Raw genomic sequence first — 24,034 nt, 5'->3', positions numbered from 1 at the left:
CCAAAGCAGAGCGGAGCCAGGCCGGCGTTTGCCTTGGCGAAACGGTGTGGCACTGGCATCCGCAATGGCCCTCGCAGGATTGCCAGACAGATGCGCGTAGGAACACTGCTTCCAGCGCCTCTGCGTAGTTTTTGGGGGTAGGGCCATTGCGTTTTCCGCCCTTGTCGCGGCTGCTCTTTTTCTGGATCTTGGGTGGGCTGCCGGTGGCTGTTGAGCCGGCCGTCAATCTCATCATAGCTGCTTCGAGGGTTTTTATTTGCCCGGATACATGCTCGACTGCTTGGTTTGCGGCTTTGCTGGCAACCTCATCGCTCGAAGCGCTGACAGCCTCAATCACAAACATCATTCGGGAGTTGTTTGCGCTTCATGTGTGTCAGCCCTGCCTAGACTGCAAATGCGAAAACCAAACAAAGCGACAGTGGGGTACTTTACGTGAGGAGTGACGGCTGCAGCATGTTGAGGAGCAACGCCATGTTATCGCGAGACCGGCGGCACTGTACCCGCAGCTCCGCGACAGTTTTCTTGTTCTGCTGCCACTTCAGCTTGGGTATCCTGGCTTGCCCCTGCTTGTCGACGCGCCCACTGCTCGCGAGGGCCAAGTCGGTGGCCAAGACGTCCAGCTCGGCTGCAGTCTTGCAGAGGTCCCACCGGATGCGCTCCAAAGCCTGCGCCGAAGAAGCGAGCACGTCGCTGGACCGGCCGAGGCCATCGACCGTATGGGACGCCTGCTGCGCAAAGACGTGGAGCATTTCGAGCTCGTTGAGCAGGTCGCAGAAGTCGGCATCGGTTCGCGCCAGCGACTTGAGCTTCCGTATGCCCTTGCCAATTGACACAACAGCCCCTGCAAAGGTGATTACGGCCGTGGAGATGGTTATCGGGTCCATATCGTCGCTGCCGTTTTCAGACGAAGAGAAAAGAACCGCGAACTCGGTAGGCAACGTAGGTGCATGGAAAATGCGAGGATGATGAAAGGAGGGAAAGAAGCAGAAGAATGACGACGGAACCGGAATACCCAAGTACCAATAAACGCACAGCCATACAAAATGAGGTGGCAGGAAGAGTGATTGGATCGGAAGGAGTAATCAGACCTCAATGCAGGTTGCATACCTGCTGACGGTATGTGCGTCGCTCATCCCAGTCTGGTTAGGCTGCATCCACGCTAACACAGCATAGCATTGGGGCGCAGGATGTGTAAAAAGCCTGTTCACTGGTCAATAGCACCGGGGGACGGTCGCACTCTTTGATGAAGTTGAGAAGCCTCACGCAGTTGTGGAAATTCGCTCACAGGCAGGCTACAACCTCGATTACTTGTAGGTAGTGACCAAAAGCCAAGAGAAGTTTTCGTTGGCAGATATATGATACAACCAGTTGCATGCTGGTCAACAGCGTCTAGGGGGTAGTCCAATATGTCAGGCAAGTTCCACGTAGAGCGAAGCGCAGAACCAGTAAGGCAAGTAAACATGCATCATGTCGAAAGGAATCAAGCCAAACTTGCGCAGCGCGTTAATTTCTGTCGCCAAACACTGGCTTCGCTATTTTTAAAACCCTTACTATAAACAATCAATGCTTCTTTGGGAGACTTTAGAGGTCGCTTCCACTCCCATAAAACTAAATATAAGCCAGGCGAGTACAAGAACTGTCTCTCAAGGATGGATAATTTCAAAAACTGCTGAAGATTATGAGCTGAAAGCAAGGGTTCGCAACAGATCTATTGATTCGATTACACCCCGTTATAGGCCACCTCGACCTCATCACCGTCTATGGGCATGTCCGCTGCTTTTTGAACCCTTCATACGCTCTACTCCTATAGGCCTTCATTCCCTCCTTGGCAGGCTCCCGGTATGTACATTCGAAGCAGAGGTATCTAGTTTTCTCGTCTACAAACTTCAAAGCAGAATTATCGAGAAACCCTCCTCACTGTAGCTTTATCCAGACGCACCTTTAGGGCCGGTGGGAAGGGCATCTTCTTCTCCCTTGCCGTGGGCTCGCACTGCAGAATGCTCTATCGGCATTCGTAGGGCGATGGCGCCCATGCCACTTGTGGGTGACAAAATCGCGCAAATGCTTTCCGGGAGTTATCCCCAGCTAAACCACATCCAAATATGTGTCATATGATCAGATGTGTTTCCAATTCCCAAAAGCACAAGGCACGAGGCACGACGAATAAGGCATAATATATAGCACGCAACGCAGGCGATCGTGGGGCCGGAAGTGTGAACTTTTTCGATCGAATCAGATTATATTACTTTCTTTACCGCCAGATGACCGTTTGGCATGACATCATCATTTACGACCACATTTTGTGTTTAACTTGGCCGAATTTGCATCAGTAGAAGCAGCACAGTGCAAACACTAGCTGTTTGAAATGTCAAGTGACGAAAAGTGGCCGCTGAATAGTGAAAAACGGCCGCTCGATACTCCATCCCTTTCAAAGGTGAGTGTGAGGGCCTGGTCCTTATAAATGTGAGTTTTTAAATCCTGGAGATCTGCTGTTGCCAATAGTCTGGTGCGTAAAGAAGCGGCATTTTCTCAAGCGTAAGATATAGTTCTTGCCACAGTGCCAATCGTAACCTTCCAACCTTCAGGCAAACCATCGCAACTAACCTCTGTGCAGCCCCTATCGTAGCGACAAGTATAAGAGCCGACCAATGCCTTAGGCGCGGAACGGGTAATGTAGAAATAGTGGCCTGGTGCGAAGATTTCAACTAAGCATTTTGTTAGCCCAAAGTCAAAGTCCTCCTTTGGGGCGGGCTCGTTGGTGCCAGTCGCAGTGCCGGTAGCAGCGACGCCTGTGGCAAGATTAATATGTACTTGTAAAAATGGAATAGACAGTAACTGCGATAAGAAAAAATATTGCTTGAAGGTCTTGGTCCCTTTGATTTATCAAAGTAGCATAAGCGAAGAAGCAGTGAAAATATGGAATGACGTATGTGGAGTAGAGCGACAAACTTACAAAAGTCGGGAAGCATATAATATAAGAAAAGTCTAATCCTGCCGCGATATCCCTGCCGTCTCAAGTAATGTCAGAAAGTTTGAATATATATATATAACGTGGTTCATCAGGACCCCGGACATATCAGGACCCCGGACACTTTTCCTGCACAATACTACTTCCAATTTCAATTGCAACGCCAGCGTTGTTCAATTTACCTCAATGCAATCGGATATATGTACATCAGACATTTCTGCATCCTCCTGACAGGTGCGTGCATTATGTCCAGGTTTACCGCAGTTGCCGCAACGTCGTTTAGTCGCCGGCTGCGCACTACTCCCCTCCCCATTTTCATCTTTCTTTTCGTATATTAGACCATCGGCACCATTTGATTGAAGCAAATTCTGACCCTCTTGTATGGTAAATGACCCTCCTTCGCGGATACGTGTTTTTTGAGCCCTGCGCCGCTTGCTAAGCGCTTCGTTGGCCTTCCGAAGGCTGTGGTTCTCCGCTTCCAAAAGTGTGGTTCGATGAGCAATCGACTCCAACCCTTTTGCTAGCTGCTTTACAGCATTAAAAATAGGCGTTGGCGAGCTTCCCTGATGACAGTTGATTCGACTTTTAACAAGGGTAGATTGATTAACGGCTTCTGTCGGGTTGTGCGGTGTTTGAGAGACCCAGGTTTCGGTGCTGGAAAAATCAAGCTCTTTAGGTGACGGCGTCCGTAGCCTAACATCCAGCTTAGATATGACCATTTCCGGGCTATGGGGGATAATTCCCGCCCCTCGAAAACCCCCGGCCATATTTTCTTTTGTCATTGACTTTTTGTAAGCCGCTGCAAAAGCCAAAAAGAAGTCGACTTTGCTGATGTTAGTGATGTGGGCCCGGATAAAGTCGTTAATTTTTTGACCGTACGCCCGCTTAAGGACGTTAAACACTCCGACATCAAGTGGCTGGGTTAAATGAGATGAATGAGCAGGCAGGTAAAGTGGAATAATATTGTGATCTTTGCAATAGCCCTCGAATTCAGGGGATCGATGACTGCCGTGCCCATCGAGCACTAACATCCGATATACGCCTTTTGTCCGCGATTTTGTATGGTTGTCGAAATGCTGAACCCAGTCGAGGCCAGTCTCGTTGTCGGTCCATCCATTAACGGTGGGTTTGAGGCGCCACGTGTCCGGAAGACCGCCTTCTGTATACCAATTGGACAAATGGTAAAAGCCTTTGACGATGATATACGGGGGTATATCGTAACCGTCGCCACTGATGCAACAAATTGCAGTCGCCCATTCTCGATTGCCAGGCTGTACTTTTTTCCTTCTTCCGCGTCTTTCGGACCCAGTTACGACCATTCCAGCGCAAATCTGGCCCATCATAAAGCCGGTTTCGTCGAAGTTGTACATGTCGCAGTCTTGGATGCCATATTTGGCCCTCATATTGGCCACCAATTGAAACCACGCGTTTAACGCGTCAGGATCTTCGCAAAGAGCTCTTTGGAAATCGTAAGCGCGAGAAAAACGCGTTTTTAATTCTGTGCGTCGTTGTACGAAGCGATAAGCCCATTGCTTGCCGACCGGTCGCGCGTCCCGCGCAGCGAGAAGATGATCGGCCATTGCGGCCACATCAGCGATCTGGGCTGGAAACCCTCGGGAATCCAGGTCCAGTATATACTGGACAATTACTTCCTCTTCCCTTTCCGTTAGCTTTTGGTTGCCTGGCCGACGATTGGCCAAAGAAGCGATGCCGTTTATTCTGTCGTGTAGTGTCGATTTTGGGACATTATATATTAATGCAACCTTTCGTATGCTTTTCTTTTTGCTTGATCGGAGCTCATTTAGAGCAAGAATGATTCGCGCTTCGCAATTTGATGATTCCATTACTGTTGGGGGAAAGAACACGTGTGGAAAATAAAGGATGAAACTGGGTTGAAAAATGTCCGGGGTCCTGATATGTCCGGGGTCCTGATGAACCACGTTATATATATATATATATATATATAGAGACTTTGACAATAAAGAATAACACACTAAGCTGCAATACTGTGAATTACGGTATATGAATAAATGTTCGTATTCTGCGTGGAAAATATATAAATAAATATGATTCAATAAATAGTTTAAGGGTCAAAGCTAATGTTTATCTTACAATAAGTGCTTCTTCATATTATAAGTTGGACGTTTTAGTAAACAATCATTTCAATTCACGGAACAGTATATTAACAATCAAATACTTTATTGAATTGTTTGCCTATTCTTTACTATATATATAACCCACAAAAAATAATTTATTTTACTATCTCAAACTTGTTCGAACCAAGTATGGGCAACCTTTCTTCGTATTCGTTTCGCCAAATAACCTTTATCGGTTTATTTAGGAGCGTTTTACTTAACCTCCAAGGTCTACCAAATAACCTCCAGAATGGACCTTCTACGATAAGTTTCGTTTAACAATAAAAAGCGCACACCAAAATAAAAATCAAACCACAAGGGTTTATAGGGGTAACGGTTAAATTAATTACGTATGTATCCAATGAACTGATATTATTGCCAATTTGGCGGTTAATCGGCAAAACCGTATATGTTGTATATACTTAATAAAATTATAACTGAAATTCAACTGTAAATGAATTTGGTGTTTTTCTAATCTTTGGGAATAAAAAGTTACTGTGTGCACCCGAAAGCACGCAATTACCCTAACCGTTACTCCTATAAGTTGTCATGGCTTGATTTTCACTTGAGTAGGCGTTTTTTTATTATTAAACGAAAAGTATTTTAGAGGGTCACTTTGGAAGCTATCTAACAGACCGTGGAGGCCAAATAAATTGTTCCTTCATTTAGATACTTTATATAAAGCAGCGTACTTTTTTTCTTATTTGCTTTAATAACTAAATCGTAAATCCAAAGGCCGCAGAGAAACATGCTCAACAGCACGCATTCGTGACAGATCTATGGATATCCTGATACCCTTTCGAAGGTCAATCTAGTTTCACCGGGATAAATGGTGTGATCCACCTGTGCTTGACGGGTTCCATGAACCTCATCCCTATGCTTGTTTATTTTATCCACCTTACTGCTTGAGGAGTCACAGTAGCCGCACGAGTATTTCTTCTTCACCAGCTTCCACCTCGGATCGCTAAGATACTGCGCCGCCTCCGGCTCGTCCATCCACACCCTTTCAGTCTGCGGCTTGGGTTTTGCCTTGTCGGCAGCACTGCGAGCTTGAATTTCCGAGGGATTTACTGGTGCTGGTAGGGCGAAAACACCAGCGGCGAGCAATGCGAGGATTGAACAGACGTTGTGGAGCTGCATTGTGGCGATGGAGTTGGGATTGATGTTTTTATCTTGCAAAAAGTAAAATAGTAAATATATAAATAGATAAAAAAGAAGCGATACTGGTTCAAGATGTCTCCTATGAGAAGAGGAGAGATAAATGCTTAAACCAAGGCCTAAAGAGAGAGAGAGAGAGAGAGAGGATAAAATTCATCCACGGAAACATTTTAGGATTTAACATGTGTATTAGTACAACATGTCCAACGGGCCAAGAAAAAAAAGTAAAAACGAAATTGAATTTTAACTAACCATCCCTACTTAAAGAAAGTGCACATAAATAGCAAGGGGCATTACAGACTTTACTACTAGTGGTCTGGTTTTATTGAAAACGGTTATAAATAGCTTGTAATCCTATCCTTGTTCACCAGGATATAAATTCGGGCATGGCCGACGGTGAGAACATTCGGCGGACCCACAAAGAGAAATCCAATAATGGTACATGCTGAGGATAATAATATCGTTGTATCACGGTCCTTTTGAGGCTGGAAGTGCAAATTGTGTATTCCGTTTCTCGGTGTGTCGAGTCAACTGATTCTCTCCCCAGGCCCCACATTATCGGTCCGTACGAACTGGCGTGCCTCGTTTGTTTGACAGAGGGAGAGCGGGCGGGATCTCCTCCATTCTAGGAGCCATGATTATACGTGCTGCTCAGAGAAAGGGTTGTTAATCATGGCCAGCAAGCGATGGAATGGAGCGTGGTTGTCAAATTATGGTATTGGTCCACTGCGCTAGTTCAGGTCAAGATAAGTGCAACTGATAAAGGAGGGCGAGGGTATCTATGCTATTTAATTTTGTTTCAGTTGACCAATGGTCTGGCTCAGAGCTCAACTCTCGGTATAGATAGATGACAGTAGAAATGCATCACATCAAACGAGAAATTGCAAACCGCAGGTAGAGTCTAAGTCGAAGCTTGATATTATGATTTATATGGTATCTCTAGATTTGAAAACAGCTAGGAAAAAGCGCAAACACGTAAACACGCAAACGTTTACCATTCAATACGGTCATCGCTCACCAGCCGCACGTCAAACCTCTCCTCGCCCCGCCACACCTTGCCGCTGTCGTTTTGCCTGGCGACCGCAACGCGCAAATCACCCACCATCTCGAGCGGTCCGCTGGCGTACACGGTCGTCGAGCCGGCCGCGACGCCGCCGACGAACCCAGCGACGATGGCGTCCATCTTTGGCCTACGCACCTGGGGGTTCTCGACGTGGCCGGACCGGTGCACCGCCACGTTGGCCTCCTCCTCGACCTCCTCGCCCGAGGAGATGGAGCCCGCCGACGAGCCCGACACGGTCGCGACGTCGTTCCTCGCCGCCGACTCGTCCTTGCCGCCCGCGACCTTGCCGGACCGCGTCTTGGCGTCGCGCGTCACGTAGACGTCGATGTGCAGGTTGTGCGTCGCGCTGGCGGCGCGCAGCTCGGCCAGCTCGGGCGCCACCCACGCCATGTCGCGCGCGTGCCGGACCGCCCAGACCAGCTCCATCTTGCGCCCGGGGACGGGGGCGCTGCGCACAATCTCCAGCAGCGGCGGCAGCACAAACGTGATGCCCGTGCCGCCGGCCACGCAGAGGACGTTGGCGTCGGACCGCAGGCTGTGCATGATGGATTGGCCGTAGGGGCCGGTCAGGATGACCGAGACGGTCGGCGTTGGGGTTTTACTGCTCTCGTTGTTGTTTTGGCTGCTGCCGCTGCTGGCGGCAGTCTTTTCGGCGGTTGTCGACTCTGCTCCTGCACCACCGGCGGCGAGCTTCTGTGCCGCTAGGAGGGCCAGCTTCTTGGTCTCGCCGGCCTTGGCGCGCATGACGTACGAGTGCCTGGATCCGGTCTTGCCGCCGGCGGCGCCCGGCATGACGGGGGGTGCGAGCGGGGTCATGGGGTGGCTCTGCCAGATGCTGAGCTCGGGGAAGGTGAGGAAGAAGTGCTGGCCGATGGCCCAGGCCTGGTGCGGGTGGTCAAAGTCGAGGCGGACGACGTCGCCGTCGCCCTCGGCGTCCTCAAACATTTGCACAGAGGCCTTGGCGGAACCGAAGCCGAGCGTGCCGTCCTCGAGGTAGTTGTAGTGCAGCAGGCCGGTGCGCACGAGACGCGCGGCCCGGTCGACGAACCAGAGCAGGATGCCGGGGACCAGGAAGCACATGAGCCCCTCCCAGTGGGCGATGGCGCCGCCGATGTAGACCATGGCGAGGACGTAGTGGGCCTTGCGGAAGAACTCGTAGCCAAAGGCGCGGATGGCCCACTTGGTGCTCAGGAGGACCAGGATGGTCAGGAGGATCATGGCGACCAGGCCCCAGATCATGTAGGTCTGGGTGATCCACTCGATGCCGACCTTGGGTTGGGGCTGGTAGAGGCGGATCTCGATGATACACCAGCCGATGGTGTGCAGGACGGACTGGGCAAACATGATGTAGCCCAGCCAGCGGTGCATAAACATGAAGGATTGGTACGGCACGCCGGTCAAGATGGAGAGGATAGATTCGCGGCTGGCCAGCATGACGGACATGGGCGTCAGGGCATAGGCGAAGACACCCACGCGGTTGGACCAGGGGCCGAGACTGGATCGGAAGTTGTAGACGCCCGGCATGTTCTTGACGGGCGTGACCCACGAGGCGTAGTAGATGCCGGCAAAGCTGAAGATGGTCAGGTAGATGATGACAATGCCCAGGACGGCCAGCTGCAGGCGGGTGACGTGGCCAAACAACCACCTCATCGACTCTGGCAGGAGCCAGCGCCTCGACGAAGAAGCGATCGCGTTGCGCAGCCTGGTGACGGCAGATTTCGCCGGCGCTTGCCCGTCCTCGACCCTCGAAGAAGCAACGTCGACCGGGGCCGGCGCCGAGGGAAACACCTTGCGCATAAAGGCCCATACCAACAGGATGCCGAGGATCAGAGCCCACATGATGCCCGTGTACAGCATGCCGGTGGAGTGGCTCTCGTAGACGAGGTCGAGGTACGCGCAGCTGCCCGGGTCGTTGGCGCAGGGCACGATGCGGTCTGCGTAGCCCCAGTAGCTGACGACATTGGTGGCGTTGGTGAAATCCTGAATGTGTCGCGCCGACAGCGCCGACGACTTTTGGGAAGTCATGGTTGCTGTGCGTGGTGTGTGAGGGAGGGGATGGGAAGAAAGACGAAAAGGACAAAAAAAAAAGACTAAATCCTCCCGCGGCAAGTGACGCGCGCAAGGGTCGACGTTGATCGGACGGCCTGTGGCCAGTCCCCCCCTCTTATATGACAACCTGCAGGAGGTTCAATGCGCGGCGCACGCACGTGGCGGATTAGGTAGGATGCCTTGCTTCCGATCGGGTCGGGTTGCAAATACCGGTGACTGCCGTTCCTTTCGAGACGGAGAGATGGGGTGCGGTTGATTTGATGGCCTTTTTGGATAAATCGATCAAAAAGTCTTGGGGAAATGAAATGTCTTGTCGATTAAGGTTTGCTTCCGTTGACCAGTTTGGCCCAAATCTGGAAGCTCGGAAAACATAAACGTCACCACAAATGGGATGCAATTTCTTGGTCGTCCTTTCTTTGGGTTCTGGCGAAAAGGGGGCTCTCGAGTCGGGTCGTGGTCTTTTTCTTCTCTTTAAAGTTGCCTGTTTCTTGCCTTTTTTCGTTTTCTTGGTTGCAGCGTGGACAGGAATCAAGAGGCGCCGAGACCTTGGGACTGGGTATAATTGCTAATATGCTCACCGTTCCCCACGTCCAGCTGGAGAAAAAGGGAATTTGCTCGCGAATGAGCAGTATAGCGGATGCAGTTGGTGATTTACCAAGAGCTTGGGACTCGGGGACATGCGTTTAAGATAAGAGGAATCGATATTGTACTTTCCCAACTATGGAAGTTGGACTTTTGTCCCTACAAGGAAAAAGGGTCCAGAATCACCTAAATTGCCTCTTTTTTGTCTGGGCAAGAGACTAAAAGCGTAAGATCGATCCACCATTGACAGGTTGAGCACATATGAGCATGTTTTTTTCTCTCCATTTTTGAATTTTTAGGAGGGTGGCATGGGTGGGGAGCGGGGCGGGGAGCGTGCAACGTGGTACCCGAGATCCCAAGGGTTTGGCGGGGAGTATCTGTGTTTAGCGGCTTAGCTTACCCGTGCCATGTATACCTCCGACGGTTCGCGGATGGGTGTGGCGATGATCTCGGCCCGCCGCTCGCGCAGAAATCCCTATGAGGTGAAGGAGCTTACCGGCCGGGTTTGTCCTAGTCTGGTTTTGTTTCGGAGGCTGAATTGAGAACAACTGTACTGCTGCAGCCTCAAAGAAAACAAGAAATCGCCAAATTCGTCGCGGATCCAGTTGGAGGGACCGTGTCATGTAAAAGACAAGTGGGATGAACAAAGTTTTTTTTCGTGGGAAATTGTTCTTGTGTTGGCCAATACACACCCAAGATTTTCGTCTACGTGGTAATTATCTCCTACTACCAAAGCGCTTAATCCTTCATCTGCTACTGTTCTAAACATTATACTGTATTCAGCGTTTCTTATCTTTAGTTCAATTGCCACGGTGCCTTCCGTCAAACCCACAAGGTGAGCGAATTTGAGGTCAGACAGGCCATCTGGGGCGAGCTATAAGGCTTGGCAGCACCCTTACGACTCTATAATTGCTGATAAACTTGCTCAATTTTCTTGGTGCGATTGCATGCGAATGAATGATGGGTCCCACCGACAACCCCCGGAAGCCCCTCATAATGGAGCAGAAATGGAGCACCCCGGCCACCGCCGCTGGGATGACGGACTAATGCGAATGTTTCGTTTGGTCGCCTTGCGCAAAGTCAATTATTGAAAAGCCTTTAGGGTCGGAATATCTGCTGCTTACCTTTTTGCGGTTCAGTTTTTCCAATCTGGCGATCTGAACTGTTATCTGTTTCGTCATTTTTTTCTTTGGCAACAAACCCCAGGTTGAAACAGTCGGGAGACAGAAAAGAGGCCGGAGACGAAATCGTCGACTCATCGCCGATTCTTCAAAAAGGCCAAAGTTTTTGCAGAATTGCTTCCCTAGCTACACCCGACGGGATCAAACGCAGCCAGGCTTATTGCGCCAACTTTGAAGTTTTCAGTTCGTCTGTTCTGGCACACCAACAAAGTCAACCCAAAAACAAACAGTCAAAATGTCGCACCATAGCAGCGGCGGCGGGGGTGACATGTCGACATGCAAGATCACGGTAAGGTTTTTTGTTCCTCTGATCAAAAAAAAAAAAAAAAAAAAAAAAGCCAAAACTCACCCCAGTGCCCCTCTCAACTAACGCCGACGCCTAGATGATGTTCAACACCCACACCATCGACGCCTGCTTCCTCACCCCGGAGTGGCACATCACCAACAACGGCATGTTCGCGGCGACGTGCATCGGGGTCATGCTGCTGGTGGTGCTGCTCGAGTTCACGCGGCGGCTGGGCAAGGAGTACGACGAGTTCCTGGCGCGGCAGTTCCAGCGGCAAGCGGCGGCCGTGGGCTCGGCGCGCCAGATGGCCCGCGACCGGGACCCCGAGGGCCGCGTGCCGAACCCCTGCGCGCCGCCGCCGCCGCCGATCCCGAGCGAGTACGTGACGTTCCGCGCCACGGCGCTGCAGCAGCTCGTCCGCGCCGTGCTGCACGCCCTGACCTTTGGCCTCGCCTACATCGTCATGCTGATCGCCATGTACTACAACGTCATCCTGCTGGTCATGATCGTCCTCGGCGCCGGCATCGGCAAGTTCTTTTGCGACTGGATGACCAGGACCCTCCTCGTCGATGGCGTCCCGGGCGTCGAGACCAGTGCGCCTGGCGCCGCCAAGGAAGGCGCCAACGTCAAGGGCGTTGAAGAGCCGAGCGTCTGCTGCGGGTGATGTTTGATCGGGGGATTGGTTTGTTTGTTTTGAGCGAGAGTACTTGGGTGTTTGGGGTAGTAAATAATAATATCTTATTCCTTGCTTTGTCCGGCTCTGTTTTCTTCTTCTCCCCCGCTTGATCAATCTAACCACAGGTCCACTGTTGTGCTCGGCGCCCTGCGCCAAGTCGAGAAAGTCGGAGTGCCGTTCTCCGCGCTGTCGCAACCTGGGTGGAACGACGAGACATTTCATCTGGATTAAAGTAGTCAAGACGGACGACGGGCCGCCGGACGAGTTTGGAGAACGGCACTTTGCGACAGGGGTTTGGCAAACGACTTGGCTCCTGGGTCTATTTTCTGAGGGTGGTAATTGAGGCTAAGACGGCGCAGGCGCATGCGGAGAGTCAAGAGGAGGCAAAGATTGGCGTTGGCCAACTATTGAACGTACAGGGTCAGCGGCGCCATGGGAAGAAAGCGAGATTTTGGATACACAATCGGCAAAAGAAAAACATCAAGCCTGGAATTCTGCCGACCAAAAAGGTCACCAAATTTGCGCCCTCACGCCACCACAAAGTTCAACCCATCAGATCACGCCTCCTGCCCAAAATCATAGCTATTCCCAAACCCGCGCCGCAGATACTCACCCAGCACCTCCTCCCTCCCCACCCAGTCCACCGGAACATCCAGCTCGGCCGCGACGTCCTCGATCCTGGCCTTGACGTCCTCCCCGAGCCTCAACCTCATGGGGTTGCGATACCACGGCGCAAAGTGTATAAACGCCAGCATGACCCGGACCTCGTCCCGGCTCAGGTTCGGCATGCCCGCGTGCCAGAGCCTCAGGTCCCTGACCACGACGCTGCCCTTCTTGACGACGGGCTGGCAGGGGCCTCTTGTGCTCCGGCGTGCGTCCAGGAGGCGCTGCCTGATGCGGCCGCTGGCCCGCTCGCCGTGCGCGCCCTCCTGCGCCGACAGGTCCGAGAGGTGGTGCGTGCCGAGCCACAGCTCCGTCGAGCCGTTGTGCGGCGTCATGGTGACGAGCGGCACGTTGACGACCAGCGCAAAGGGGTGGTGCGGGTGGTCAAAGTCGGCGTCCGAGTGCACGGGCTGGCGCTGCGGGGGAGAGTCGGGGGACGAAGGCGGCATGGCGGAGTTGGCGGAGCAAAAGGTCCATTTCGGGCGGGGGCCGAGGATGGACGAGGTTATCTGCGTCGCGATCTTGTCTGTTGTTCGTGCTAGTAATTTCAACTCTACCTTTGAAATGCTGTCCTGTCTGGAGTGGTGATGCCATGGCAACAGTGTCACAACGTACTGGTAAAGATGCTGGGAAAAAAATACTCGGCCACCGGCGGCGGGTCCTGTTGCAGATTGCCTTGGTTGTAGTTGAAGGGCCCGTCTTCGCCGAGCGACTGCAGATACCGGGCGTCGGGGACCATCTTTGCGTTCAGAGCATCGAGGTCTGCATGCGGCACGGCGTCCTCGACCACGACGAGGCCGTCGGCGTGCAGGTGACGGACGGCCATTTCGAGGTTGCGTGATGAGAGGGTCTTGTTCTTGATCTCTGCCGCCGATGGCTTGATCACGGCGGGCTCGTTGCTGAGTTTCTGAGAAAGTGTCGCCATGGTGCGGCGGCAGCTGGATTGGGCGAGGCCGAAGCGGTGTTGGCGGAGCAGAAGTCGCGCAGCTCCAAGTTGGTGTGCGAATGCCATGACAGGTGTTTTTTGGTTGTAGAAAATCTTGACGAGGTGTCCGCCGGTCAAACGAGGACCACAATCTCAAGTGTCGTTGCGAGGCAATCTAAATAGTTTTTTTTGCGAGTATGAGGCATCGCGTGGTGACCTCATCTCCAAACCCGAGCTCGGCTTTGAACGTGAAGGAGGCGGGAGCGGGGATACCGCATTAGGCAAAGCCAAACCCGAGCTCGGAAATCCTTGACTCGCAGCACTCAACTGCAACTGCACCACCGGGCCCGACCAAGTCTAGCTGCATCACACAGCAATCTGTTGTCCAGCAGCCTCTCCCCATGCAAGCTGCAAGTCCGCCACGAGCCGCTGGACAGGCCATCCGATGGTTCGTTTGCAGGCCATCAGCCGACGGACAAGCTCCTGCTGGGCAGCTTCGTCGCGGATAAATGGCCCACCTATACGATTTGGCGCGTTAGGAATGCTTGTGATCGAAATGCACAAGGACAAGCACAAGGACAGACAAACAGGGCAAGACTGACAAAATGCAATAGGACCAAAACAATTCACCACTACAGGAGGCGAGTTGGCAGTGAATGCGATCCCGCAGATTTCAACTGCACATCTTTCTAAAATTTCTTCCCTTGTGGTGCACTGATCAACGTCTTGAGAAGCCTCTAGGAGCGAAATAAGGTCCTCTAGGAGCGAAATAAGGTCCGAAATTTGTTCCGAGGTGGATGCGTGGTTGCAGAGGATGGCAATGCACACAAGCCGGTAGTGGCGTGCCGACGCTGGCGGCATCACGGAATCATCAGCATGTACACTCTGTCACTGCTGGTATCCGTCGAGCTTTGTCCAGCTGCGATGCTTGGGGAAAGAAAAACAAGGGAAAATGTTCCTACCATGGCAATCGTGCAACATCCAAACAGAAGGCAGAGCTAGCCCCAGACGGCGCTCTTCACGTGCAAACGGCGCAAACCGGCCGAGAAGAGCCGAGCACCAATCGCGAAGCAACCTGAACAAAAAGTCCCAGGCTTCAGGTGACAGCGTCTCGCGCCCAAAGCATTCATTGATGATCCTTCCCAGGATCAGCGACACCGCATTCAAGTAGGCGTGGTCGCCGTCTGCATCGTCGCCACGCCAGACAAACAGCTCGACCTGATCCAGTCCCATTTTGAGTGGGCATCGCTGGAACAGACTAAAGGTGATGTCTTCCCTCAGATAGTTCCAGAACCCGGCACCGCGCAGCCCTCCACGTCCGCCGAGGTCACCCTCCCGGAGGAGCGGGCGGCGGGAGACGGCAAGCGAGTACGCGCCCCGGAGATGCCGGTTTGGATCGACCTCCTCGCTTAGGATCTCGTATGAGCGCAGGAGACAGATGGAAGCCAACGTTATTCCATTGCTATTGCTATTGCCATTGCCATTGCCATCGCCGTCGCCGTCGCCGTCGCCACGGGCCGCATTGTCGTCCTTTAGCCTAGCCAACAACAGCCGGACGCAGTGGTCATGGTAGTACTCGGCCGCCGCCCGGGCCGACGGCGCCGTCGTCTGGCTGATCTGGATGGCGGCCAAGGCGACGACAGCAGCGAACGGGAGCGCGCTGGCGAGGGCCAGTTCTGGCAGGCGGGTGGCAAAGTGCTGGGACCCATCGCTGAGGTCGTACCAGGGGGCGATGGAGGTGATGTAGTGGTGGAAGTAGCGGGCTATCGCGGGGTTGGTGAGAGCCCGGCGGGGATCCGACGGCGATGGAAAGACGTCTTGTGTGTTTGTTGGCTGCACAAGGACTGGGAGGGGAGGCGCCGCACTGCGGTCACAATAGCGGCTTGCTTTGGAGCAGCGCTGGCAGATGGGGAGCGATTCATCACCTGGGAACAAAAATGTGAGATGACAATCTCTGGACAGCTAAAGGAGAACTACAACAACAAACGCTCACAAACATTTGATCTTGCGGACACGGCATGTGTTGCTGCGACGGTTATTAGTATTTTGTTATTAACTATGACGTCAGATTACCGCACCATGCTGCTTGGTTGAAGATGCGAGGCATCTGTTTAAAGTCTAAGAGCGATGCTGTTCGATTAAGCGACAAACAATGTGCACCAAGGCGGCATATTCATCACGGAGAGGCCGGCTTGTTGGATCAGTTCGGCCGGAGGGCGGGCGTCTGGCGTCCGTAAGCCTTTCGTTGGACCAATATCTTATGCCTCCGGGTTTGTGCCGATGTCGGCTGTTTTCTCCATGCGCTGCACGGCATTGAGCATGGGAGCAAAAAGAAACGGAAAGTCCGCCAAAGCCAAGTCGGCACACCTTTTTTTTGTCCAATTTCCCAGACCCCTATTTTACGTAAGTTTCCGCTAGCGGTCCTGTTGGAACCCTGGGAGCCCCGCAAAGCCCGAACCCGACCAATCATTGTCCGTCTGTACACTGAGGCAGAGCTGAAACGGCGTAGTCCAGTAATTCTGTAAAAAGAGCGCCCTGTCGCAGCGAGCAATTTGAGCTTCCCCTGAGACCAGGCACTCCTTTCCCCGGCACTAGCTAGGTCCAGGCCCCTCAGCCATTATGCTTCCCGCGCCTTAGATTGCGGCAATCGTGTCGTGTCCGCCACCCCGTGCTCTGTGTTGCGCTAAAGCAGGTGCTGGGTTCTTGCATTTTTTTTTTAATTCCCCCCCTTTCCCTTTTCCACATAATGACAGTCATTCGCCGACGCCAACGCAACCAAGACACCTTCCCAAAGCATCCAACCCGCAACAGCTGCACGACAGGAATCTACAGCCCTACCCCGGCGAGAATCGCGTTCCCTGTCGCGCCCGTCGCCGTTGGCTCGAAAAGGATGGAGTCCAGCAGCAAAGGGCTTTTGGCGCCGGACGCACATGCGCACGACGACGATGACATGTCCGAGACGGAGGCTTGCATCGATCGGAGAAATCGGCACCCGATTCCAGCCCTGGCACCTTCATCCTTGCCCGTGTACATGACCATTCACCGGTAGGTACATTGCTTGTCTCGACGTCGGGGACCCGTTTTTTTTTTCTCTCTCTCGTTTGTCGACGGCCGCATCCTCGCCGAATCTAGAACAGGCCAGGGCTGATTGATTCATTTGCTTGCTTCGGCTGTCTCGTGACCCCAAGCTAGAGTGAGGAGATTAGTAGCCGCCGCTGTTGGTATGTAACTGTAAAAGAATTCTACGGACCACTGTGTCAATTGGTTCTGGACATGTTTAGGTGTCATGTAGATCTTGTTGCTAATGTCGTTGCAGATGAACCGTATTCGCTTGAACAACTCAAAGACCATAGGGTAAACAAGGAAATTGTCCGCCCTCTTGTCGATCGTCTTTATACACCAAGCGACATCTCCGTAGTCTACTGCCTGCTGGCCAACCGTGTCCAGTTTCTTCGTGAACAGTCCAGCACAGTTCACCAGACCGTCACCATAGCTCGTGCCACCCTCTGCGAGCTTGCCGCCACCCTCATCCTCCGCCGTCTGCACGAGGAGCACACCAGCGAGGATGGCTTGCTACTCCTCTCTCATGTCCTCGTCGAGGGCTTCGATCCCTTCCAAGGGGCCCCAGACTCCATCCAGCACGACACGGCTGCTCGTCAGTGGCGACTGCAGGAGCGTGAGGGTCACGAACGGAAGCTGACGGCCCTGGAGTTGGCCATCATCTCGGAAAGCAAAACTTTTATCAGCTCGCCCGCCTGTCAGCGTGTCGTTAATGCCGTGTACGAGGGCCAGGTCATATATACGCCGCTGTCGGTCATGGACATCTTGCCAGATCATTACCGTCACCACCCAATCTCGCTGTACGACCCGCGCAAGGCTCCGATATTAAACCACTACCGCCTCATCGTCCCTCGCTGGCGCAACGCTGTCGAGATGTGTCAGTTTCTGATACTGCTGGGCCTATATGTCCTCACCATGGTGTATCGAAACGACGAGGGCACTGAATTGTTTGAGCTCATGTTCAGCATTTATACAGCCGGCTGGGTGTTGTCCGAGTTGGCGGCCATTGCTGAGCACGGATGGGAGGTCCACTCACAATCGCTGTGGTCTTTTCTGGATCTGACCTTTATCTTCATCTATGGCGCCTACGTGGTCGCCCGCATCTTTGACATATTCGCGGGCCGTTTTCCTCTTGGCCAGGGCCTGCATATCCTCTGCGTCGCCGCGCCGGTGCTCCTGACCAGACTGGCCTTTACGCTGCTGCCAAACAACATCGTCTTCATCAGCGTACGCGCCGCCATGAGCGACTTTATGATGCTCACCTTCCTGGCCACGTGGTGCTTCGTCGGCTTCTTGTTGGCGCTGCAGTGGCTGATTGACAGCGACGACAACTCCAACACGACGATCCTGACGCCGCGCTGGTCCACGATTGCCAAATGGATGCTCTGGATCTGGTTCGGTCTGGACGGAACCGGATTCGACGAGGCCGGCAATTTCCACTCGGTCTTTGGCCCCGCGCTCATGGTCGGCTTTGCCTTTTTGGGCAACACGCTCTTTCTGACCCTCACCATCGCAGTGCTGACCAACACCTTTTCGCGCATCATCGCCGACGCGGCCGGCGAGGTCGCCTTCCGCCGGACGGTGCTGACGTTCGAGGGCGTCAAAAGCGACGCCATCTTTGCCTACCCGCCGCCGACCAACATCATTGCCCTCGTGCTGCTGCTGCCGCTTAAGCTGCTCGTGTCCCCGGCCACGTTCCACACCGTCAACGTCTCCCTCGTCCGCGCCCTCAACGCGCCCGCGCTGCTGCTCATCAGCCTGTACGAGCGCCGGCGTTCATGGAGCGGAGGGGTGCTGGGCCGCCGTCGCCGCGGCAAGAACCCCTTTCTGAACTGGCATTTCACCGGCTTTTCGCCCTACGACAACGTCCAGGCGGTGTTCAAGACGTCGGTGCCGGACGAGGTGGGCGACGCCATTGAGAGGCTGGATCCGTTGGAAAAGGCCCCTCGGACGCCGATCGAGCCGGTCGCGGTAGATGCTGATATGAGGTTCCGCCGATAACCCCTGTGCGTTGGTGGGAGAGAGCAGGGCGGGAGGGGGAGGGCATGGTTGCAGTTCACGTGCGAATGGGCTCATTTGGGCTGCGCGAATCAGTACAGTAACCAAACGGAGAATTGATAAGAGTAGATTTGTGTGGGGGGGTTTGACTAGACTAGCGCTATAATTGGGGGTTTTGAGTTTTTTTTCTTTGATTTGTGGTATTTTTCTGGCATGCATATTGTAGCTACCTTAGCTTGTTAAACTTGTTTACTCGAGTTTCGTAGATCCGAATCTGCCGTGTTTGCTCCGGGGCTTCTGGTGTCCGCGGAGGGGCAGGAGAGGAGAATACGCGATACGCTGCGAGGTGTACCGAGCATGACTTGCTGTTGCCAACTTGCATCACCTCGGATGTTATTGTTGGCCTTTTTTTTTTTGTTGCTATAGAGGCGAAGTCTATAGCTCGTATTTCCTCAGCAAGTCTCCATTTTTTGCAATTTGCCAGGTGCAGAACGCAATCCTGTTCCTATCCGGTTAGTTTGGAGCGACTTGGGCGGGAAAAAATCAGCCAAACATTATGTCAGCATTCAAACCAACAGCCCTTTTAGCTGGTGCCGCGTGTCAGGTCCCGAGGCCTTTGCCCAGGGCATTCCAACCCCGACTCGACTCAATCAATCAGTGAGTGAATGAATAGGAATAGCCCTGGTCGCGCGTCACGTCAGCGTGGAGCCAAGCTTCTGAAACGGAGCATCTCAGTGGACATGTATTTTCTTTTTTGTTTCTTGCAGTGCCTCTTCGCCCGTCTGCGAGCAACACCTTTTTTCTGATCTCGGTTTTCTGTGACGATCGGGTTTCCCATTAAACCCTAGGCATTTTGCTTCTGTTTGCTCTTCTGCATCGCGGTGATACACTATTATATTTTGTGTTGTACATCTTTTTTTTTGCAACGGGCGAAACAATCCGATCTTTGACTTTTTTCTTGTTTCCCCCTGTTCTTTCTTATCTGGACCCAACTGGGATATTTTCATTCTTTTCCGATGGAGGCAACAAAGCATGTCCGGCGTCGCCGGTATCTCAACTACCCCGACGCAATTGACAGGTGAGGGAAAGAGGCACAAACCGATGCGCAGAAATGGGTGCAGACCGACATTTTGAACGCTGTAGCTGACCGAGCACACCTTGGACAGGACACGATGGGAGGCTGTTCCAAAAAAGGCCTGGGTGCGCAAGGGGAACAATCCAGTCCTCAAGGGATGGATACTAGCGGTCTGCGCATTCTTGTAGGTGTTTGGAGACCAATCATCATGCATGAGAGTCCACGATTGCGGACGAAGATCCAGAGTCAAGAATTGCCTTGCTGACAAAATTATAGCATGGAGAACCTGCGCTTCCTGCGCGAGATGGCCTGGCACAACGCCGGTTTCGGCTCACTCCGCAATGTGCGCCGCATCTTTGAGGACTACGAGCCGCTGTTTGAACCCACGGTCGTGCCACTGCCAGACAAGGAGGAGGAGGAAATGACCAATGGCAGCGACGTACCAGTCGAATTTGCACCACAGGAGCCACCCACTTCACCAAAACAAAAAGCCGGCCGATATTATTCCGCCGCAGACTACCGCGCCCTGTTCCTGTCGGGCGAGCTGACACCAACCGATGTCGCAAACGCCATCCTGCCTCTGATTAGGCGCGATACCACGCCCCCGGGCCGGCACTCGGTGGCTTGGTTCAACGTCAGGGTGGATTTCGTGCTGCGGGCCGCCGAGGAGTCGACGCGGCGCTACCAAAACAAGCAGTCGCTCGGCCCGCTGGACGGCGTCCCCACGGCCATCAAGGACGAGTACGAGATGGATGGCTACATGACCACGCACGGCTCGCGCAACGACTACACGGGCAAGGACGTGGATCCAGAGACGGGGCTCAACACCAACTGGTGCGTGCGCAAGCTGGAGGAGGCGGGGTGCGTGGTCCTGGGCAAGCTGTCGATGCACGAGTTTGGTCTCGACACCACGGGCAACAACCCCGTCTTTGGCACGCCTCTGAACCCACACAACCAGGGGTACTACACGGGCGGCAGCTCGTCTGGATGTGGCTATGCTGTGGCGGCCGGACTGGTGCCGTTCGCCATGGGCAGCGACGGCGGGGGCAGCATCCGCATCCCGTCGTCGCTGTGCGGCATCGTCGGCCTCAAGCCCACGCACGGCCGCCTGTCATGCCTCCCGACCCAGAACCACTGCAACACGTGCGCCGTGCTCGGCCCGCTGGCCGCCGACGTCCGCACCCTGGCGACGGCGTATTCCGTCGTCGGCCAACCCCACCCCACCTCGCTCTTCCCGCCGCTCCCGCCGGCCCCGACCCTGCTGCGCTCTCCGTCGCCGGCCTCCCCGTCGGCCAAGACGCTCGCCGTGCCGACGACGTGGTTCTCGCGCGCCAGCCCGTCGGTCCAGACGCTCTGCCGCAGCCTGATGCAGCGCCTCGTCGACCAGCGCGGCTACCGCGTCGTGCCGGTCGACCTCCCCATGCTGACCGAGGGGCAGATCGCGCACGCCATCGTGGTGCTGACGGACGCGTCGACCCTCCTCCCCGACACCAAGGGCCTGACGCCCGCGAACCGCATCCTGCTCGCGCTCGGCCGCACCACCACCGCCGTCGACGTGCTGCTGGCGCACAAGCTCCGCCGCATGCTGGTGGCGCACCTCGCGCGCCTGTGGCGCGACACCCTGGGCCCCGACGCGCTGATCCTGACGCCCACCACGGCGTGCGCCGGCTGGCCGGTCAGGGACCCGGCCGCCGAGCTGCGCTACGGGCTCAACGATGGGGACACGACGCTCGCCAGCATGGAGTACGTCTGGATGGCGAATTTCTGCGGCCTGCCGGCTGTGAGCGTGCCGGCTGGGTTTGTGGTGCCCGAGGGGGCGGTCGGGGCCGGCAGGCCCGTCGCGGACGGGGAGGACGTCGAGGGCAAAGTGCCGGTTGGGCTGATGGCCATGGGCGAGTGGGCGAACGAGGATGGGCTGCTGAGGTTTGCGGTCGATGCGGAGGAGGTGGGCGAGGGGTTGAAGGCTCGGCCGCCGATCTGGGAGGACGTGGTCGAGTTGGCGAGGGGTGTCAAGGGGGACGCGGGACGGGAGGTGGTCGTTTAAGGTGGGGGTTAGTGGGGGGTTTTGGAACTACCCCTGTGCGGGTGAGAATGATCATAGAAGAAATTGACAAGATTAACATATTCTCTTTGGCCGTTGCGATGCTAAAGATAACCTCTAAAAGCTTGCTCTAGAATTCATCGAGTCTATACAAATTTCTTGCGCAAAAAGACAACCCGACCCAGCAAACTCAAGCCTTGTCCGCCGCAGCAAACTTCTTTTCCAACCACGCCGCCAAATAACCCCCAAGCTCCGTGGGCCTCTCCATGGGGATCCAGTGCCCGCAATCCTGTATGACGTGCTTTTCCAAATCCGGCAGCAACCCCGCCTTGGCCGAACCCTCAATCAGCTCAGGCCGGCAGACCGCATCGCCCGTCGACCCGACAAACAGCACCGGCAAGTCCGCACGCAGCGCCTCCGGGCCGACGCGCCTCGCGTTCTCCGCCAGCGTGCCGATCTTGCCCGCGACGTAGTACTGCACGGGGGCGTCGAACCCATCGCTGCGGAAGCGGTCGATGAACTGGCGCCGGCGCTTCTCGGTCTGCGCAAACGGCTTGAGCGCCACCTTGCCGCTCTCGGGGTGGGTGCCCTCGACAAAGGCGCGAAACGCCCCCGGGGTGCAAAAGATGTCGCGCATCCAGTCGGGCCGGTCGCCGTGGAGGGCGACGTAGACGCGCTCGAGGTTGGCGCGCATGAGCGCGGGGGCGTCGGGGGCGGTCAGCAGGTCCCAGTAGGCAAACTGCGAGTAGCCAAAGGTCCGTTCGAAGAGGGCGGCCGAGGCGGCCATGTCGCGCTTGCCCGTGGGGTCGGGCGGCATGTAGGCGACCGACACCATGGCCAGGCCGACGACGCGGGCGCGGTGGAACCAGAACAAGTTTTGCGCCAGGAACGAGCCCCAGTCGTGGCCGACGACCACCACCTGCTGCGTCACGCCCTCGGCGTCGAGGATCTCGGCCAGCTCGTCCGCCATGGCGGGGAAGGCGTAGGCCGCCGGGTCGGTCGGCTTGGAGCTGCCGCCGTAGCCGAGCTTGTCGGGGACCACGACGTTGTACGACGCCAGGGAGGGGTTGGAGAGCACGTGCGCCACCACCTCGTCCCACATGAAGGCGTGGTCTGGGAAGCCGTGGACGAAGAGGAGGGTCGGGGATGAAGGGTTAATGTTGGGCGTCGTGTAGTAGGCGTAGTCGAACCCCCGCGCCGTTTTGAGGGTTTTCTTGGTAAATGTTTCCATGTTTGCGGTTTCTTACTCTTCTTTCTGTTTTGATCTGAAAAAAAAAGAAATCAAATATGTATCCCGCTTGATTTGGGAGAATTAATTGCTATGTGCTTTTTCGAGGCTCAAAAAGTGATTTTGGTCGTCGCTTATTCACAGGGCAAATGCAGGTGAGGGGTGAGCAACAATAAAGAAATCCGAAGCTGGAGCGCAAATCCCAGCGAATCCAACGCCGGGAGCGCCTAGCTTCTTCTACCTACACGGGATGACGAAAGAACCGGAAACCCGCTCAAGAAATGGTGCGCGGCTTGGTTCTGCAAGGGCGGTTGGCCCGAAGCGTGTGGGGTTTACTGAGGTTCCACATTCCACCCGACCTCGCAAGCAAGTAGTTCGGACTGAAGCAGGGCAAATAACGTTTTCAGAAGTTTTCCGAAGAAAAAAAAACTACCGAGAAGTGGTTGGTAGCTTTCTCACCACGTACAGGGGCGCTTTTCATCAGCACAACACGTGGTAAAAGGTACAGTGATGCTGACACACTCCGATCCGCCAAGCTGGGCAACGGGAGGGGGAAGCAAAGTGATGCACACCATTTGCACCTGTACTTTGAACGAAGCTTCATCCCTGAATCCTCTTTTTTGACTTTATAATACATGCGCTCTAGACGGTGATTGGGCTGGCTTGCCGGGTCCGTTGCCGTTAAACCCCGCTTCCGGCCCGATACTGGGAAGTCAAATACGTTGGACGCCAAGGACCCAAGGTACCACTACCATAGTATATAAAATCGCACTAGAGCTAAAATCACCTTGCAAAGTTTAACTTTTGGTAACAACCTTTTCAAATCACAATCCTTCCTTTCCCTTGTTCAGTTTCCCCCCTTCTGTTACCACCACCCGGCGTGCTACCACCACCTTTTCTGCACCTCGCATTGTGAATTGGTGAATCTTGCATGCTGCTTGCTTTT

At 54.4% G+C, this 24,034-nt stretch overlaps 10 protein-coding genes across 10 annotated transcripts; 3 read left to right on the top strand and 7 right to left on the bottom strand.

Moving 5' to 3' along the window:
* Window positions 1-428: 428 nt before the first annotated feature.
* MGG_07836 (uncharacterized protein) lies at window positions 429-884 on the bottom strand (the record flags this gene model as incomplete). The annotated part of the gene is made up of 1 exon (XM_003713024.1): window positions 429-884. The coding sequence occupies one exon, from the start codon at window positions 882-884 to the stop codon at window positions 429-431; it is 456 nt and encodes a 151-aa protein (XP_003713072.1).
* Window positions 885-2,471: 1,587 nt separating this feature from the next.
* Window positions 2,472-2,969, bottom strand: MGG_16946 (uncharacterized protein; the record flags this gene model as incomplete). Its single annotated transcript, XM_003713023.1, has 3 exons — window positions 2,472-2,489; window positions 2,605-2,789; window positions 2,954-2,969. 3 exons carry the CDS (start codon window positions 2,967-2,969, stop codon window positions 2,472-2,474), a joined length of 219 nt encoding a protein of 72 aa, XP_003713071.1.
* A 2,911-nt stretch (window positions 2,970-5,880) lies between these two features.
* Window positions 5,881-6,243, bottom strand: MGG_07834 (uncharacterized protein; the record flags this gene model as incomplete). Its single annotated transcript, XM_003713022.1, has 1 exon — window positions 5,881-6,243. The coding sequence occupies one exon, from the start codon at window positions 6,241-6,243 to the stop codon at window positions 5,881-5,883; it is 363 nt and encodes a 120-aa protein (XP_003713070.1).
* Window positions 6,244-7,158: 915 nt separating this feature from the next.
* Window positions 7,159-9,995, bottom strand: MGG_07833 (ferric reductase). The gene has a single exon (XM_003713021.1). The coding sequence runs from the start codon at window positions 9,347-9,349 to the stop codon at window positions 7,253-7,255; it is 2,097 nt and encodes a 698-aa protein (XP_003713069.1). The 5' UTR covers window positions 9,350-9,995; the 3' UTR covers window positions 7,159-7,252.
* Window positions 9,996-10,910: 915 nt separating this feature from the next.
* MGG_07832 (high affinity copper transporter) lies at window positions 10,911-12,228 on the top strand. The gene is made up of 2 exons (XM_003713020.1): window positions 10,911-11,425; window positions 11,520-12,228. The coding sequence occupies exons 1-2, from the start codon at window positions 11,372-11,374 to the stop codon at window positions 12,084-12,086; spliced, it is 621 nt and encodes a 206-aa protein (XP_003713068.1). The 5' UTR covers window positions 10,911-11,371; the 3' UTR covers window positions 12,087-12,228.
* Window positions 12,229-12,655: 427 nt separating this feature from the next.
* MGG_07831 (phytanoyl-CoA dioxygenase) lies at window positions 12,656-13,773 on the bottom strand (the record flags this gene model as incomplete). Its single annotated transcript, XM_003713019.1, has 2 exons — window positions 12,656-13,287; window positions 13,377-13,773. 2 exons carry the CDS (start codon window positions 13,771-13,773, stop codon window positions 12,656-12,658), a joined length of 1,029 nt encoding a protein of 342 aa, XP_003713067.1.
* Window positions 13,774-14,052: 279 nt separating this feature from the next.
* Window positions 14,053-15,888, bottom strand: MGG_07830 (uncharacterized protein; the record flags this gene model as incomplete). The annotated part of the gene is made up of 5 exons (XM_003713018.1): window positions 15,765-15,888; window positions 15,684-15,712; window positions 14,649-15,611; window positions 14,289-14,537; window positions 14,053-14,204 (listed from the first exon to the last, which is right to left on the bottom strand). The coding sequence occupies exons 1-5, from the start codon at window positions 15,791-15,793 to the stop codon at window positions 14,053-14,055; spliced, it is 1,422 nt and encodes a 473-aa protein (XP_003713066.1). The 5' UTR covers window positions 15,794-15,888.
* Window positions 15,889-16,290: 402 nt separating this feature from the next.
* MGG_11079 (nonselective cation channel) lies at window positions 16,291-19,001 on the top strand. The gene is made up of 3 exons (XM_003713017.1): window positions 16,291-16,731; window positions 16,879-16,907; window positions 17,003-19,001. The coding sequence occupies exons 1-3, from the start codon at window positions 16,433-16,435 to the stop codon at window positions 18,745-18,747; spliced, it is 2,073 nt and encodes a 690-aa protein (XP_003713065.1). The 5' UTR covers window positions 16,291-16,432; the 3' UTR covers window positions 18,748-19,001.
* A 283-nt stretch (window positions 19,002-19,284) lies between these two features.
* On the top strand, window positions 19,285-22,130 carry MGG_11078 (glutamyl-tRNA(Gln) amidotransferase subunit A). The gene is made up of 3 exons (XM_003713016.1): window positions 19,285-19,822; window positions 19,911-20,003; window positions 20,096-22,130. Exons 1-3 carry the CDS (start codon window positions 19,761-19,763, stop codon window positions 21,861-21,863), a joined length of 1,923 nt encoding a protein of 640 aa, XP_003713064.1. The 5' UTR covers window positions 19,285-19,760; the 3' UTR covers window positions 21,864-22,130.
* On the bottom strand, window positions 21,894-23,324 carry MGG_13875 (uncharacterized protein). The gene has a single exon (XM_003713015.1). The coding sequence runs from the start codon at window positions 23,089-23,091 to the stop codon at window positions 22,051-22,053; it is 1,041 nt and encodes a 346-aa protein (XP_003713063.1). The 5' UTR covers window positions 23,092-23,324; the 3' UTR covers window positions 21,894-22,050.
* Window positions 23,325-24,034: the final 710 nt, after the last annotated feature.

Source organism: Pyricularia oryzae, chromosome 3 (genome assembly GCF_000002495.2).
Source record: "Pyricularia oryzae 70-15 chromosome 3, whole genome shotgun sequence".
Classification (NCBI taxonomy): domain Eukaryota; kingdom Fungi; phylum Ascomycota; class Sordariomycetes; order Magnaporthales; family Pyriculariaceae; genus Pyricularia; species Pyricularia oryzae.
This window is presented reverse-complemented; position numbering and strand designations above follow the sequence as displayed.

Excerpts from the sequence above, each read along its gene's own strand:
- MGG_07833 (XM_003713021.1), bottom strand. The coding sequence starts at position 9,349 with ATGACTTCCCAAAAGTCGTCGGCGCTGTCGGCGCGACACATTCAGGAT.
- MGG_07832 (XM_003713020.1), top strand. The coding sequence starts at position 11,372 with ATGTCGCACCATAGCAGCGGCGGCGGGGGTGACATGTCGACATGCAAG. Across the intron at positions 11,426-11,519 it reads TGTCGACATGCAAGATCACG|ATGATGTTCAACACCCACAC; the intron begins GTAAGGTTTTTT and ends GCCGACGCCTAG.
- MGG_11079 (XM_003713017.1), top strand. The coding sequence starts at position 16,433 with ATGACAGTCATTCGCCGACGCCAACGCAACCAAGACACCTTCCCAAAG. Across the intron at positions 16,732-16,878 it reads GTGTACATGACCATTCACCG|AGTGAGGAGATTAGTAGCCG; the intron begins GTAGGTACATTG and ends ACCCCAAGCTAG. Across the intron at positions 16,908-17,002 it reads ATTAGTAGCCGCCGCTGTTG|ATGAACCGTATTCGCTTGAA; the intron begins GTATGTAACTGT and ends ATGTCGTTGCAG.
- MGG_11078 (XM_003713016.1), top strand. The coding sequence starts at position 19,761 with ATGGAGGCAACAAAGCATGTCCGGCGTCGCCGGTATCTCAACTACCCC. Across the intron at positions 19,823-19,910 it reads TACCCCGACGCAATTGACAG|GACACGATGGGAGGCTGTTC; the intron begins GTGAGGGAAAGA and ends CACCTTGGACAG. Across the intron at positions 20,004-20,095 it reads CTAGCGGTCTGCGCATTCTT|CATGGAGAACCTGCGCTTCC; the intron begins GTAGGTGTTTGG and ends ACAAAATTATAG.
- MGG_13875 (XM_003713015.1), bottom strand. The coding sequence starts at position 23,091 with ATGGAAACATTTACCAAGAAAACCCTCAAAACGGCGCGGGGGTTCGAC.